The following is a 16963-nucleotide window of genomic DNA, read 5'->3' as shown; positions in this document are numbered from 1 at the left end:
CCGCTGGCGGGTTCCGCCCCCGCCAGCGTTGTCGGAGAGTGGACGACGGTGTCAGTGTGTGTCGGGCGGAGGGCAACTTCACAGCGGCGGCGGCGGCGGCGGGTGTGGCTACGAGCGTGAGAAGTCTCGGCGTTGGGAAAGAATGCGTAACGGTAACTCTCAGTGAAGAGAGCAGCGAGCAAACCAAAGTTTTTACCCGGCGGAGTCCAACTCCTGAGCGTTTCTAGCGCCACAGCTCAAGTAGTGCGGAGTGGGTTTTTTGAGTTTGACATGTCCTTTTGAAAGGTTTTTTTTCCCATTGTATGTTACTGAGCCTTTTTGTTTTCAATGCTGTCTTTTTCGGGGAGTTTTAAAAAGTAGTCCTTCCCGTGTCCAGTGGCGGACGAGCAGGACTTCGTCGACTCTCGTCTAGAAAAGGGAAGTCGCCTTTTCTCACCTCCAGCCCTTGTCATTGAACCAGGGTTTCCAGAACTATTTTTCTCCGGGTAATAACCCCCACTAAGCCGCAGACCTGAAGCGCGCACTGGGAACGATGGGTTGCACCGTCAGTCAGGAAGATAAAGCGGCGGCCGAAAGGTCCAAAATGATTGACAAGAATCTGAGAGAAGACCGAGAGAAGGCGGCCAAGGAAGTCAAGCTGCTGCTGCTGGGTGAGTGTCACAACCACAACAACAACGCTGTGTGGTCTCACCGGAGGTCCATGTTAATGTTTACACCCGAGTTGTGCAACACTGTCAGGACTTCATTCGATGCCATTTAAAGACTCTCGCCATCTGGTGAAAACAAACGTGGCAACACTGATGCCATAATCGCCAGCATCAACTTTTTACTGCCCCACTTCACACGTACCAGCTGCCAGCGTTCCTGCTACAAACATCTGAGCTGTTCTGGGGATGACCACGCAGCACATTTAGGGGCAATAAATCCTGTCTTTTTTAATGGTAACTTGCCATTTCAGCGATTTCCAGGAAGGTAGCCTCCAAAAAATACTTTTACCTCAGTTGTAATTGTTATATTCCGGTCATGGAAACCCATCTACACCATGGTGCCCTGTAGTTTAATGGGTATCTGCCGCCTGATCCCAACTGTGATGCTGCGTGAGCTACTGTATAGTGTACTGTAGTTCCTTGACTGAGTGTCAGTAATGTATCATTTTAATATCACTTCCTAATGAGATGCTGCTGAAGTAACCTTGTGTTTACTAGATTAAAAATAAATCAATAAATCCAAACATATATATATAGCAAAGCAAAATATTTAAGTGAAATGGCGCTTTGGATTTGCACACACACACACACACACACACACACATATATAGATTTAAACCCATAAATAAACGACTTATTCATATTTATATTAGCAACACATTAGCCAGTACTTATTCATTATCAGGTACAGATTAGTGTGTTGTTACCCAGGAATGGTCGCTGAGTTTCAAGTTCACGCTACACATAATAATTACTGATTAATAACAGTCAATAAGCAAGTAAATTTGTTTATTAACGGTGATTATGATCTAAAATGCTGTTTCTTGTTGTCGTCACAGCAGCTGTGGTCGGCCACATGGACTGTTTCATGTGATACAAACTATTGAAATGAGGAGTTTGATTCTAAGGAATGAGCTGCCAGATGTAAAACGCCACACTGGTCGAAACACGTGTGGCCGAGTGTAGCTAGAGTGTTGACATTTGAGCTTAGCTGGGAAATTTGTGAAAGTCTGAGTGTTGATGTGCTGACATTTTGCGAAAGGGAGAAGCCAACGGTGGAACATGTTGTCAGAAGTGTGGGGCTTGGACCATTTCCTCTCAGCAGGGCTGGACTGTGGGCCCGGCTGATAATGAGTGGGCAGCTGTTTGGAAACAGACAGAGGTGAACAGCCCCGACTGTTCCCAGAGCAGCAGCTCACACATGTGAGCGCATACAAAAACAGCTTGATACTGCAGCTTGGTTGTAAAGCTGGAAACCTAGTTGGCTCTTTTTGACTCTTATGAATGGATTTAAAGCTGCTGCACAGCGATACCTTTATAGCCCGCTGAAGCATTCATTAGCATTGATGGTCCATCGCAATTCATTTTCCTAAGAGCTTCATAAAAAACTGCTGTTAACCTGTAGAAGACTAAAGCAACGAATATATGACATGAGAAAATAACCGTTGAGTCTAAATGTCATTCAGATTTATATTAAAATGGTCAATATTATAAGGTGGGTTTTAAAATACTCCGTCTTTCATCCTGTGGAATCAGGTCTTACATGAGTCGTTTCAATATGAGAAAAATAGCAGTTCAATTCTAATTCACAATACTTTCATTTTACACCATTTGACTGAGTCATAAATAGCCTTGATATTTCCGTCTGTATAAGTGAACCTTCTCATATCTCTCCAACCAATGTTGGGAAAATGTCACGTGCCCCGTGCTTAATCATAGTCATGTTGGAGAAATGGTTGCTGCTAGTTTTAAACAGTGTGAGCTCAGTGTGGAGAGTCTTTCTCCTGGACGCCTCACTTTTATGGCCAGTGATACACTTCACATCACTATTCTGACAAGAAGGATGAAATCTCCCACAGAGTTTTAAGAATAACTTCAATTATTCAGTTTATTTGGACATTCAAGGCTGTGATTACTCTCTGTTGAAGTTTGCTGAAAGAAAAATAACATTTTACTTATTTTATCAAACATCGGGATGGTTCTACTCCAAACTAAATTCCAGGGTCATTTTCATTTTCCTGCCAAAATCCAGGAACAAGTTGAGCTTCTTTCATCGCCTCTCCTTAAATAGTTGGGCACAAAACATTATGGGTTGTTGATGTTGTTTTGGGGTTTCCTTTGGTCAGTTCTTTATTTAGAAATATTCATCACCCACAGCTTGTTCTGGCAAGGAAGGGCCATGAGTTGCTGGAGTCATTCCCAGCTGACATGAGGTGGGGGGTTTGGAACACCCAAATCTACGCCCTGAACATACCAAGCTTTTTCAGCAACTTCCTGTGGTACTAATGCCACCAATGCCATTCCATAGGTTATGTATTAGTATTCTCAATGTTACTTCAGCATAATTTTCTTGGGGAGCCACCACAACTGCTGCATAACAAACTCCAAAATTTTAGTTTGGGAAAAACTAATACAAGAATGGGCTCGAGGCAGTTTTACTCATGTTTCTTAAATCTGCTGGTGTTTGGCAAGAGGTTTTGTGATGGAATTTTGCTTCAAGTTTGAAACAAAATCAATGAGCTGCAGAATAATGATAAATAGTTTCTGTCATGAGTAAAAGAAACTCTTGGCTCACTATTCAGAAGCTACTGAAAGAAAATCACATCAACCCAACAGATCTATAGAAACCTTTTTTTGAGCCACATAAGTTTTCTCCACTTGTAAATGAAATGTATGTGTGACAGATAAATGCTTTATAAAAATGTGCTCTCCTATCCTCCCCAAAATGAAAAGAAAATAAATCAAATGAAGCAGTGTAGTGATGGCGTGTGCATGTTTGAAGACTGCTCCTTACCCCGTACCCCTGGTTAGAAGACAATTATATGCTCTGCTCTGCTCAGCAAGTCTCATATCAGTAATTACCATCCGGTGCATAATGTGAGGTTGAAGAGGAATTATAGGAGACAGCACAATCTCAACTTGAGATTCATGAATTTGTGCGTCATCACGGTAAAATAATTTTATCAGTGGGCCGGGGCTTCTTTTGCAGACCTGAATGTGGACTCGTACAGATTAGAATTTACATTTATACATGTATCATAGTGTAACTACTGAGCTGCTACAGATGGTGTGATGTGTAATGCAGCGCCTCCTACAGTGCTTCTCAGCCATCTATCCCATGTGCCCATCCTAGTCACTCTGATACTGTCGCCCTTGAGGATTAGAACACAGACTGATATGAAACTACGTCTCTGAATATGAATGGCTGCAGCTTTTCATTCGCCTCGTCTTAGCAATTGCTCTATCGATTTGTTGTTACTATAATCATTTCTGTGTTATTGGGATTGACAAAAAATATTTGTGTAACGCTTTTTGTCTTGTTATGCCTGATGTTTATGCTATAGAAAAATGACGATGCCTCTGTTGGGCATAGGCAAGAGAGAAACGTGGTTCGGTCTGATCAAGTTGCAGATTGCGGATTGAAAGAGCCTCGCATGTTGCGGGGGAACAAAAACTCACTCGGGAGATAACTGTCGTCCTAGGCTGCTTGATATGGAATGGTATCAACCTTTATGCATAGTAGGGATGGGCGATAAGTTATATTACACAATATACCGCCAAACACATTCTCCACGATGACAATTCTGATAAATGCGATTAACACGCAGCTCACTCTCTGCATTAGGCCTGCATGCATGAGCATGACGAGACCACGACGGCGCTCCACGCTCTCCAGCTCCGCGGCGTTTGACAGCCGACACCGCGTGTGACAGTCGTGGAGAGTGTGTCGTCTGCCTTGGTTCACATCAAGACATACAGGTCTCCCGCTGCGCTGGCACCTCGGCGAAACACCATGGTGAAAATTGTTTTGTTTTTTTTATTGGACGGAGCTCTGCTCCGGTATTGGCGGCAGCGTCCTCTTCCGCGTCCCCATTAGGGTTCACTGATGACGGACACACTCTCACAGGCAGCGCTAATGCTACGAGCCGCCGTCAGTTAGGGACCATCAAACAAATTGTAAAGCCTCAAAGTATGAGTGAAATTTTCAGTAAGGCCATGGAAAAAAAGCATTTTAGGAGAGAGAATTGTGAGAAGGTTTTTCATCACACAAGACAAAGGACTGACAGTTTGTATCATGATTTGGAGAATAGACTCTGACTCCATGATCATTTCTTCACCTGATGGTTTCTAATGTTTCTTCAGCAGCATCTAGGAACTGTGTCCAGACTGCTCCATAGTTCAAGTCAACTGTTCAGAGACATGAGATACAGCAGACAGACGGCTACAGAGACCGTGGCGGCTGACCATAGTTTAAAAGGCCCCGGGGTTTCCACTACATGTAAACTGCCTCCATTGGTCGCTTTTTTAAGATGAAATCTCACATGATCCAAGGTAGGTCAAGTGGAAACATGACACTTAACACAACATGGTGTTTTTAACGGAAAAATCCAGAAAGAAACCTCATAGTGACTGAAGTCCCCCGCACATTCCAGTCGGACATAGGAAGCGAGGGATTTGCTACTTCGTTTTTATTGTCACCTATTCAGTAAAAGTCAAAACTCTCCCATCTGCTTCCTTGTTTCTCTGTGGCTTGTTGATTGAAGAGAGTCTGGACTGTATCGCTGTATGTCGTGATTTATCACATCGTCTCTGATGTATCGGGATACTTATCGTGTAGCCAGAATACTGCCAACACAGTGTTGCGATAATAATTGCGTATCATATCATGAGGTCCCCTGGGATTCCCAGCCCTATTCACGTGTTCACATGTGACATACCACCTGCAAAATCCATCATGATGTCGTGCTACTCACAAAGAGTCATGTTATGCTGCATTCTACCGCCATTCGACCAGACCACTGCAGCCTTCCTGTTCAGCAGAACCTGGATGCTCAATGTGTACGTCCACTGCTAAAAACAGTAAAGATGTGACTCAGTAGTTACAGTTGAAGTGCTGCCAGCTGCTTATAAATATAAACTCAGAAACCTCGGATACGAACCTGACAGGGATTTCTTCATGGATGCTCTCCTACTTCTGTGTTTGGAGAAGACTTCTGAGTGAAATGTGGCTTGATGACGGATGACTCAATTAAGATATTAACAGGCAAGTTTTGAGCCAAACATTGTCATCAAGCCTCTTAATGAGGAGTGCTTTTATTTAATTATCACACAGAGAGGCTCTGGATTCGTTGGATGGTTTTGTCCTGCCACAAGAAAAAGTCATTAGTTAATGCAGCTCCGAGGACAACGAACTGCTGAGACTTAAGCTTCCGCTCTGACTCGTCGGGTGCTTTCTAGTGTGTGATTGACATGTAATCTCAAGGTCTAAAGTGCATCAGCTGACTTGTTCGGTAAGAAGTGATTTAACTGATTGGAAGTTGGACAGATGATTCAGGTTTTCAATGTGTGTGCACGAGGATCCACAAGTCTAAGAGTATCTGCTCCTTGTGCGTGTGGACAGACTTGTGCGCAGCAGATGTGTGTGGTGGAGTGAGCTCTTCTCCACAGCTGTCCTCTTGATATGTAGGAGCCGATATAGAAAGAAAATAGAGGCGGTTTTATAGGGCTGCATCCAAGCCCACTTTTCCATGCTTTTGGATCCTGAAAAAAGTCATTTTCCTGTCTGTAGGAGACGTGTTTTATATGAAGATAAAATATACTCGGTGGGTTTCATTGGGAAGCACTTTATGACTGGCTGAGACGCCTTGTCACTGCGGAGAGGATGCCTCCACTGCTGACACCTGACTTTGCTCTGATCTGCTTTATTCATCATCAACGATGAAATGTTTTCTGAAAAAGAGCTGTATAACTACGCAGTACATTGAAGATAAGGTTTGTGAGAGGCATGAGTTAGACTTCATAATGACACTTTATTCCTCATATCTGGTCATGGATGGCTGCGATTACAACAGGAGGTAGGCGACGTTTGAATGGAGCATTGTGCGTATTTCATCATTATGAAAGGCTGCACAAAATAATCTAATCCAGACTATGTAACAATTTGCTGTTATCATGATGATGTTTCTGATACTTAGAGTGAATTCGAGTTCCTTCCTTAATCCTCAACCGCAAAAATGCACTCTCCCACAAAGAGCAAGGTCTGTTCCGATTCTTTGGAAGTCAAGTTGATGGGCAAGATTGAGGAAAGTATATTCCTCAATTTTGAGATTAACCGGTACTGACCTCAGGATTGAGGAGGCCCCACACTACCCCGTAGGGATGCTCTGAATGCTGTGCATGGGCTGCAGACTGCCACCTCTTCATGACCAGTATGTCGGCTCAGAGCCGACCCTTCTCACCCAGGTCATAGACTGTTTGTTCCTCTTCCCTCTGGCAGGAGACTACCGTCGATCCAGACCAGAACCTCCCGTCACAAGAACGGCTTCTTCCCCTCGGCCCTCAGACTGAACAATTCATGAACAGCCCTTGTTGTTTATTTATTAATCACTCCTATTATTATTATTTTATGTTATTATATTTTCTTGCACGATGCACCAAAGAGTCATCGGCGTGTGATGTGGTTGCTCAACTCAATACTGAGCAGAGCAGCCTGAACAGTGCCTTGAATGAGTTCTGCACTTCAGCAGCCACAGCACAGACCCCCTGGTTCACTGCTCGGTCTGCTGGTGACCGAACAGTAGTGATCCAACACAAGTCAAAATGATTTAGACTTTCCCCACCCATGTCTCACACCTTTCCCCATTCTTTGATCATTTGTTTGGTGCAGCCGCTCAGACCATGACTGTTCAGTGCAAAGGGCGATTTACTAACACCGCTTTTGCGCAATGCTGCCCCCTACAGTCTGAGGACATATTACGGTTAAGGGGTTTCCCATTTCTTAGTCACTAACAGTTGCTTTATCAGGTTAAGATTGAGGATTGAGCTGGAGTGGCAAGCAGTGAGGATTAAGTAAGGAATTGGATTTCACCCTTATTGTACAGCTTTTAGTCCTGAACATCTTTTTAAAAAGTGCTGACATGTTTATCCACAGTGGTAGGCCCATAATATTGAATTAATATATATATTTTTTTGATTATCCTAGGTTATTAACTCACTATATTTTGGTGTAACAAAAAATGGATTAAGAAGTGAGCGTTATTTTATGTGTGATATTCCACTTAAAATCAGTTTGAACGAAGAAGCTCTGTAAATTGTAATGCTTCCTTAGTCAGTGACTTATCAAGTACATGACTGTCAACATTCTGGGTATTATTATATTATAAGAGTATTATTTACTCTTTGGAAATACACAAAGCCGTGCAATAGCAAGGTGCAAGAGCACCATCTGACAGTAAAAATTTGGGGCTAAATTGTTCAGCGACTGCAAGCCAGCAACAGAAAACAGAGCTGGACCGACATTAAATGACCAATAACCATGTCAATTACAATAGTGGTGTTAACCACTGCATCTTGAGATCTGCCTCAAGTGTTTGTTTGATATAGTCTTGCCCCAAAAAATAAACTTGTCTAGATTGGCGGCTCATGTTTCTGAAGCCCTGAACTTCTGCTTTGTTTTTTTTTTTAATGACTAGACTCAACCATCACCTCCATTAATATCTTTGACGTGGAATGAGCTGAATTAAAGAAGCGTTTGAGGAGAAAGTAATGGGACTTAATACCTTTTTGGGATGCAATGACATCTTTCATCTAAGGTGACATTGTTCGCTTTATATCCAACATGTTTTGAGAATGATGTGTCCACCATTTTTTTTCTGATGTGAGGTCCAAAGTAAGGTAAAAAAATTTGGACCCAATGTCCAAGTATTCAAGTTTCTTGTAGAATGTACCCTTTATATACTGGCAGCCATATTCTTTGAGCTGATCAGATTTTCCTTCAGTACCTCAAAATCCTTTTCATCTCACAACCCCCTGCTGTGTCGTTTATTATTCTCGGGCACTGAAAACGAGAACAGTTAACACCACAAGTTCGTGACCCTCCATCTAGGCTGTGGTTCACCATTGAGCGTACAGTAAACTGTTATTGGCCTCGTCCCCTCCCACCATCCAAAGCTCTCCCCTGTGTCACACCATGTAGCAGAACTGTGCAGAGGGACGGAACATCCTGCTATTATAGGGGGAGCTGTGAAGATGAAGCTCCTGCAGACTCTCTGTCTCAGTGCAAGTCCACGGGGACTAGGATGCACTATCCTCTACACTGGAATTACAGATCGCCATATCCTCCTGCTCTGCTTTTGATCTCCACCTTAACATGCACCTCTCATATCTTTTTTACTCTCTGTTTTTTCCATCTTTCTTTCCTCTTAAATACTTCATCCAGGCAGTTTAGACTCTTTTGATGGAAGACCACAGCCTTCAGCATTTACCTTGGTGGAGATGTTTGACACAGTGCGAGCTGTCTGGTCTTATTGTGTGTGCACATCCATTAAACGTGAAAAATAAGAGTAGGAGGGGGAAGCAGACTCTGCAGCAAGAAGGCCTGCAGACAGCTCATGCAGACCGAGACAGAGGAACTGTTTCAAAATAGCTTCGTGCAAGGCCACAGAGGAGTGAAGTGGAAAGATTTGACTGATATGTTCAGCACGTTTAATGTCACACAATGTGTTTTTTTTTCAACTCAACACCTTTCCTGAGTTTATTTAATTCTCACTAGTAATTTAACACTTTAATTTGAATCAAATGGACAGATAAAGAAGTGATTCTTGTGGTACATTCACAACAGAACGACTTCCCCTGTCTTGCAAGTCGCTTTCATATGGCGTGTCAGTCTTTTATTAATTTATGTTTTGTGGGACAAGCAATACGGTCAGGTTAATAGCAGTCACTCATGGTGTGTCCATTTTAATATCACATTTCAAGATGACTAGCTATGGGGGAAGAAAAGGACTAAAAAATGAATGTTGTTGATGAATTTCTCTTCGCCATATTACACCAAATCTGGGCAGTGATTGGTCATCAGCCCGTGTCTTGATACTGAAGTTTAGATTTTCAACTGAATTGTGCGATGAATATACAGACCATTTTGTCTGCCGTAGGTGCATTGCCTGCTTAAAGTTTTATAAATTTCAACACATGCTGGATCAGTGAGGAGGACGCCTGAGAGTATAGAGAAATGAGTCGCGCTCACTGGAGAAGAGAGGTCAACTGTCACGACATGTCTGGACGGGCCGAGGCTCAGCCGCGAAGGTCGGCCGTGAAGGTCAGCCGCAGTGGGCTGGGAAGGTGTCAGGGGTTTAGGTAGGCTGTTGACAGCATGGACCAGTGGCCAGTGGTCCTTGTTGCCCTTACCTTTCAAACAGACTTTACCAATGTGGCATTTTCTCTTGCTCAGGAAATCTGAAGATACATTTAGATTAAACTGGTTAAAAGAGGAAGTGAGTTCCTTTATAGAATACAGTGTTAAAATAACCCCAGAATCTACTCAGATTCATTTATGATGTGAAATGAATTCATGCTAATGTAACATAAAGCTACCATCCTTTTTTAAACACATAGTTAACATTTGTAATAACATTAGAACTTGTCCTGCCGAGCGTCACTACATCGTGCTTTCACAGGTCAACGAACCATTATGTAAGTGCCTGGGTACAGTGTAGTCGTGTGAGACATTCAATTCCATTTATTCAATGTATTGATTTGAAAGTGCTTTTCCCAGTTTCTTGCTTTATTTAGTGAAATACAGAAGCCATTCTGTCCTTTTTGCTTCATAAAGGTACAGTTTTCATTTAAATTAAATAGAAATTAAATAAATTGGTTTCTATTGTTCATTACCAATGAAACACGTTTCATCATATACAGGCTATAGGACATTTAAGTTCATATGACCAAGAACATTTTTGGGAAACATCAAAATCTATGAAGAAATGGGGTCAATTCAAGCTGCTGCTTGAGGTGTGATCAGATCAGAATAACCTTTATTGTCGCTGTACCACAAGTAGTAACAATTCTGGCATGAGTTAAATGGTCCTAATCTTGTGTCTATATTGTTTCCCTGTAAATATATATTTAGAAAATCAACTCAACATTAGGCTTCGTAAGGTTTCATAGTCACATGCAGCGTGTTCACTGTGCTTGAATTCACGGCTTCATCTTGACATCGAGCTGATGAGATTTGACACCAGGACTTCTTCTTCACCTCATTACTGCGTTTATTACACTCCAGCTCTGAAGCTCATGGCCCTCGGTAGAGGCACCTCACAAGCCAAAGTTCATAATGCTTACATCTTCTTGTGTTGCAGGGGAAGCGGAGGAGGGGGGCTTTCATTGTCTGGTTTCACCATTAACTGGAGTGTAGACCATTTTTTTCTCCTTCCCCTCTCACAGTTCATATTCTTCTCCTCACCACCACAGGATGTTAGCTCACTTTACTTCCCCTCAGTCTTATAAAATCTTATCCTGTCATTTTTCTCTACACAAGTGGGTTTACCTTCCCCTCCTGCTCTGCTTCCCCATTAAATGGAAAAGTAAATTAAAGGAAAGGAATAAAGAGGCTTCGGAGGGGAGTTTGAATCAAGGAACATGAATGAATAGAGTGAAGGATATACATATGCCTTCAAGAGTTTGGTTCATAATTCTAATGCTGTGAGGAAGTTTCACAGAGTTGTACCCACCTCGCCCTCGTTGGCCATGATTTGTCACATTATTAGTTACAGCCTGGAGGAGTGTGGGAATTGGGACATATTTCAGTCTAAAAAAACAAACTTGTGCATAGGGATGAGATGTTAAACTAAGAAAAGGGTCTGATCTTTGACAACAAAGGGCACAAGGTGACACAAGGCTAGATTAAAAAAATGGTTTGATGCGATACACGTCGAGAAATGTATTTTCATTTCACATACATATACATATACATACATAGGAAACATGTTGATGTGTGTGTTGAAATGAGCCATTCTTGAGTAGCCTGTCATGGTCTGAACCAACTGTTCCACCGTAGAATGGAGTAGACCACCAACTAAATTTGAACTCAAGTTCGTCTGACCTTGAGGAAACTGGCGCTCCTGTTGTGCTGAAGTGCCGGGTGGGTCAGGGTTTTGTTTTCATTTCAATCACTTGTTGTTTGCCAAAATGTCTTGCCTGTTGTGTTGGAATGAACTGGGAGCTCAATGTTGTCTGTAACAAGAGGAAATGTGAGTGAGTTAGTTGGAATCGGGACGGAGTCGTCGCCATGATGCACAGGCCACCTTTGTAGTCCTTGTCATTATTTAAATGTGAAACGTAGCGTTTGCAGTGAGACAGACATTTTGTAAGTCTTAGCAAAATATACAGTGGTAAATACAGGCATTTACTATTTTATCCTGGAGTCAGGCTACTTTGACAGAGGAGTTGCTGGTCAAGGGCATGTAAAAATCGTCGTGTTCTAGTTGATGCTATAAAGGGAGCGACAGTGGATGTTTTAAAAGGAAAATCCACTGTTTTTAAAAGTGCACTGGTAACATTCATGCTAAAAATCCTCCCATGTTCCTAAAATAACTGCAGAATGTCACACAAAGAGTTGTTTTGTCTCTGTTGGTGGCTTTGAGATGCTCCTGTTCGAAAAGTGTGGTGTAAAGATATCGCCTCACCGCTCTGAGCTGCTTTTACGTCTGTTTTTGTTGATGTGATGTTTTTGTCTTGGCTGTTGATCATTAGTAGAATTAGCCTTCTCACCGTATTCAATGATGCAACCCTTAATACTGATGCTGAGGTCAACACCTGACAATTGAGGAGCTCTCACATTCTCTTCCCGGATTGGTGGCCGTTCTGACATTTTGAAAATCATTACTCCACGTTCTGTTCCAGTTCAACCTGTCTGTTTCTCCCCCCGTCCCCCTCCTCCTCCCCCTCGTTGACCTCTGGAGTATGACTGTAATGAAACGTGTCAATTTGGTCGTGTGAAAATTTACAGTGAGTAATTACTCTTCACTTAAAGGAAACGTAGGCGTCTTTGCAAATGAGAACATCACCACCATGTTCTCTTCCGGAAGTTAATTAGCCTTTTCTGTCGGCTCCATGAGGTGTGATGGTTGGAGGGTACAAGTCATTACATGGTTATCAGTCCCTGTGGAGACCCAACATTTCTCCTCACTTTCCCTGTATAAGATGTTAGGCCTACATGTTGTGATTTACATTTCTGAATTCACTGAGCCGATGGGCCCCAATGTTATTTCAGCTATCGTCTCAGACTGTCGAGTTGTTAAGAGTGGAATTGATGTCATTTCCTGTATTGTGGTTCCCCCCCCTCTCGTCGCACTTCCTTTTTTAGCCGGCCGCCTGTAAAGCAGAAGTAGACGTGTGTCTTTTGTTCATCTGGTTGAGGAAACAAACACACCCATCCTGTGTTAGTTGTCTGCTGCTTGAGCCCCAGATTTTAAACAATAGTGTCATATAAGGCCAACGATATCACAACGTATACGTTGGGCAAAACCAAAGTAAGCGTTTCTCTCTTTCTTTGCTCAGACTGTTGTGGAGTGAACACAGTTCTTTCACACCAGTGGGAGTGGAACTCTCAATGTGGCCGTGCTAGGAAAAGTTTAATGTGCACACTCCCATCAAGATTACAGGATATTGGAAACAATGTTGTAGAGCCATAAAAAGTTCCTGCTAATGCCCTGTTTTGTTTTGTTTTTTTAAAATCATCTAGTGAAGCGCTCATAGAACAGCAGGTTGATATTTTGTCTGTATAAGTCTGTTTTATCAAATGAGTGTCAAACTTCCATGGAAATTAGTTTTGTAATGTTTACCATATATTCCTTATTTAAGTCATAGACATTTAGACAATTCTGACTATTTTAAGAAGAGATTGGTGTGTTTGTATTGATATATTTTTTTTCTATACTGCCACACCTGTATTGGCATTATATTCATTAGCGTTGACACGATGATGGCGATGTTGTATGCAAAAAGGTGAAGGTGAAGGTGTGTCACAGTATTTACACAGTGAAAAGAAGCCGCTGAGATGCGATCCATCCAGATAACACTAAATCGGATGGAATAATCGTGACATTTTTTAATAATAATAACCATAATAATAAAAACACACAATAATAATAATAATAGTAACAGTCAAGGAGTAAACTGGATTTTTTACATCTCAAAACTTCCTTCAGATAGAATGATGGCGCGCGCTTGCCTTATTCACTTTGTCTTGCTCCATTAATAAGCCTGTCGCTAAGAAAACCCTTTAAAATGAAGGACTGCCATTTTATTTTAGTCAGAGTACATATTGGTCTTGGAAGAGTTCAGAAGTGTGTCGGCTTTAGCATTGGATCTTACCATCACATGCAACCCTAACCTTATTCAAGTTAGTGCAGTGATTCTGGAGGTAACACTGTTGTTGCTTTCTCAGAAATATGTTTAGTTTCAACACCTGTGCCACCTCTCCCAGTATATAGCCTTGTCAGCATATATGAAACATGGTGCATTGTGCTCTGTACTCAATTTCAGCTAGGGTCAGGGTGGAGGTCGACTACATAACAGCGATAGTCAGGCTCATGAGAATTTAATGTCTTGCTCAAGGCCACTCCTGCAGACTAGCATCAATCACTTCTACCGTCATCTGTGGATCTGGGTCCTTCAACAAATACAAATGGTCTTTTAAAGATGACAAATATGTACATTTCAGATATGTAATCTGAGCATTTGAAGAGCTGTTCTGTAGCGCTGGCTGATGGCTGTCCTGGAAAGTTGCACCCAAACAATGTAAACAAAGGAATTAGTTGTATATACCACAGCGAAAAGGGCAGAGCAAGAAGGTGGGTATGGCTAAGTATACCGAAAGAAAGTGGGGAAGGGGCGGGGTGTATGGGACTCAAAGTGAAGGAATGGATTTGGAGAGCGGAGCCGGGTGCAGCTGAGCCTCTGGCAGGGACACATCACTGAGGGCTTTATTGTGATTTGTAATTATGTGGTTTTCTGTGGGGCCTCAGTTTGGTGCGCTCCCACACTGAGGCTCCTTTTAGGCTGCGAATACTGAGTAGGAGAACAGAGAGAGGGTGGGGCCGGGGTCAGCCTTAACTATTTCTGTTTAGGCCAGATCGGGCCGGCACGCCTGCAGTTCCGATTCATCAGACTTCTGGACAAAAGGTGTACAGTGTGTTTGTATAAGGTTGGCAAAACATTTTTGGGCTCTTTGTGGATGTTAAGAGAGAAATGTAAACTTGTCTTGTTTGAGCCAACAAAAAGACACTTATTTGGTCAGTTGACTGAAGAATGTTTACAGGAAGCTGAGCAACTGTGACCACATTAAAAAAAAAAAAAAAAAAAAAAATACATATATATATATATATATATATATATATATATATATATATATATATATATATATATATATATATATGTATATATATATATATATAGGGGTCTTCAACTGTGTCCTCAAAAAGGCCGGGGTGGTGCAGGGATTTGTGTCAACCAGTCCAGCGCACATAGTTTGACCAATCAGGTGGCTGAAATCATTTGGATGCTGAGTGGTTCACCTTAGTGTGCTAATGTGTTGGAACAAAAACCTGCACTTCTCTTGCCCTTTGAGGACACAGTGGAAGACCCCTGGATTCCTTAGTAGCGCTGTCATTGCTAGTCGCACTTGACTGAACTATAGAGAACTCCTACACTGGACAGTCTTGAACCTAAGAGGTAAAAATCCAGGCAAAGGCGAATCCTGGTGTGTCATGGTTTGGTGTAGGCAGAACCAAAGAGCGAATGGTAACCAATAACGAAGAGACTTACCCACTGAGGTGCAACATTTGATCGATTCAAGAAATACAAAGGAAGATGGACAGAAGAACCAAGTACATCAGTAAACTGGGAGATAAACAGGGACAGAAGTGTGGAAATAAAATCTAGATACAAAAAACATTCTGAATTCACAGAAAAACATACAGCTATCAAGCACACACTTGTGGTAAAATCCAGTCCAGAAAACAAATTGCACACGTCAGCTAGACTCCAACTTGGTTCAGTCCAGTCCATTAAAATACAACAGAAAATAACATGGTGATCAAACAGTGAAATATTTGAGGGGATAGGGAGGAAATAATAACAAACATAACAAACCAAATCAGTACAGAGGAACATGAAGGGCTGAGTAAACAGGGAGAAACAGAGGAGAAATGGCAGACAGAACTGACTCACGGAATTATTTAACTATAAAAAGCTCAAGGATCCAGGAAGCAAACACCTAGGAGACACAAAATGAGAGACAACATCGAGCAGGCTACACCCCAGGGGTTTTAACAGGTGCCTTGATGGTGAAATATCAGCTGTAGCTGTGAGCCAGGAGCGAAACTCTGGGAAGACAAAGGGAAGGAGACAGGAAGACGTGGTGCAAAGTAAAACCAAAATAAAAGCAGAACATGAGAGACACAGTTTACGTACATAGCATGTTGATCCCCACACAGACGCTTGGGAATGTCTTTGTAGCCTGTGCTCATTGTACAATATCCGGTGTATATATATATATATATATATATATATATATTAGCAGCCCTACATATTTTTAGCAAATCTGTTCAACCTTGGGGCACAACACACAGTGTATATATATATATATATATATATATATATATATATATATATATATATATATATATATATATATATATATATATATATATAGCTATTAGCTAATAGCAACCTAACCTATTTGTTAGGTTGTGTAATGGACGAAAAACAGAAGTGCTTCAGTGCTCATTTGTCACATGAATATGTAATGGTAAAAGGCGTTACTAGTTTTCACTTGCGGTTTGTTACTTACTGTGGGTTGAACTCGGTGGTTGCACAGTATTTTCCAAGCAATTGAGCCTGTAAAGGAGCGTGTTTGTCAGGCAGATATATTGTCTACACAGGATTTAGAGTATCTGAGTATCTACATATTGATTGTGCTCCATAGCAGGCGATTGCGGAGGACTGGGTGCCAAGTATAGATCCAGGATCTTCATGTTTATGCTGTGTGGCTGAGCTGTTAAAGACCAGGGCAGGATTATGAATGATCCATGGCCTTTGATGTATTTTAAAGACTTACACTGCCAACTGTTGGTGACACTCATATTGGCCGCCACTTAAAAGGATATCCAACACTATTTTCTAACAGCGAGTCAACTCCTGCTGTGAAAAATGGCCTGTCTTTTCCGCTCAAGTTTGATCAAGACTGTGGGGAAATGAGGGCTTGGGTTAATGGAAAGTTTTTACTGGCGCAGCATGGGGGATGCTTTCTCTCGGGGAGGACCCTAAATAGAGCTTTCCTGTATTTACAGGAGGACTGTTTTGCTAACACTGACGTCTCCATTATAGTCCAGCTCCCTGTGACCGCATGTGTTACCCTGATGTTTTCATTGGCTCAGAGTCAGTGCGTGCTGGTCCAGGGGAGCTCAGACAAAGTA

General features: G+C 42.0%; 1 protein-coding gene across 2 annotated transcripts in view; it reads left to right on the top strand.

Moving 5' to 3' along the window:
* The first annotated feature begins 27 nt into the window (after positions 1–27).
* The window catches only part of LOC128760037 (guanine nucleotide-binding protein G(i) subunit alpha-2-like), a 36875-nt gene continuing 19939 nt past the window's right edge, over positions 28–16963 (top strand). The window contains exon 1 of one of the 2 annotated variants that reach the window (XM_053866954.1): positions 28–650. In XM_053866954.1, the coding sequence (XP_053722929.1) occupies positions 533–650 (118 nt within the window). In that variant the 5' untranslated portion in view covers positions 28–532. Of the gene's footprint in view, positions 651–4415; positions 6563–16963 lie in introns of those variants that run through there. The other variant, XM_053866955.1, reaches the window with a different exon arrangement.

The sequence above is a fragment of the Synchiropus splendidus genome, chromosome 6 (genome assembly GCF_027744825.2).
Source record: "Synchiropus splendidus isolate RoL2022-P1 chromosome 6, RoL_Sspl_1.0, whole genome shotgun sequence".
NCBI lineage: Eukaryota > Metazoa > Chordata > Actinopteri > Syngnathiformes > Callionymidae > Synchiropus > Synchiropus splendidus.
The sequence above is the reverse complement of the archived record's forward strand: the minus strand, read 5'-3'. Positions and strand labels throughout refer to the sequence as shown.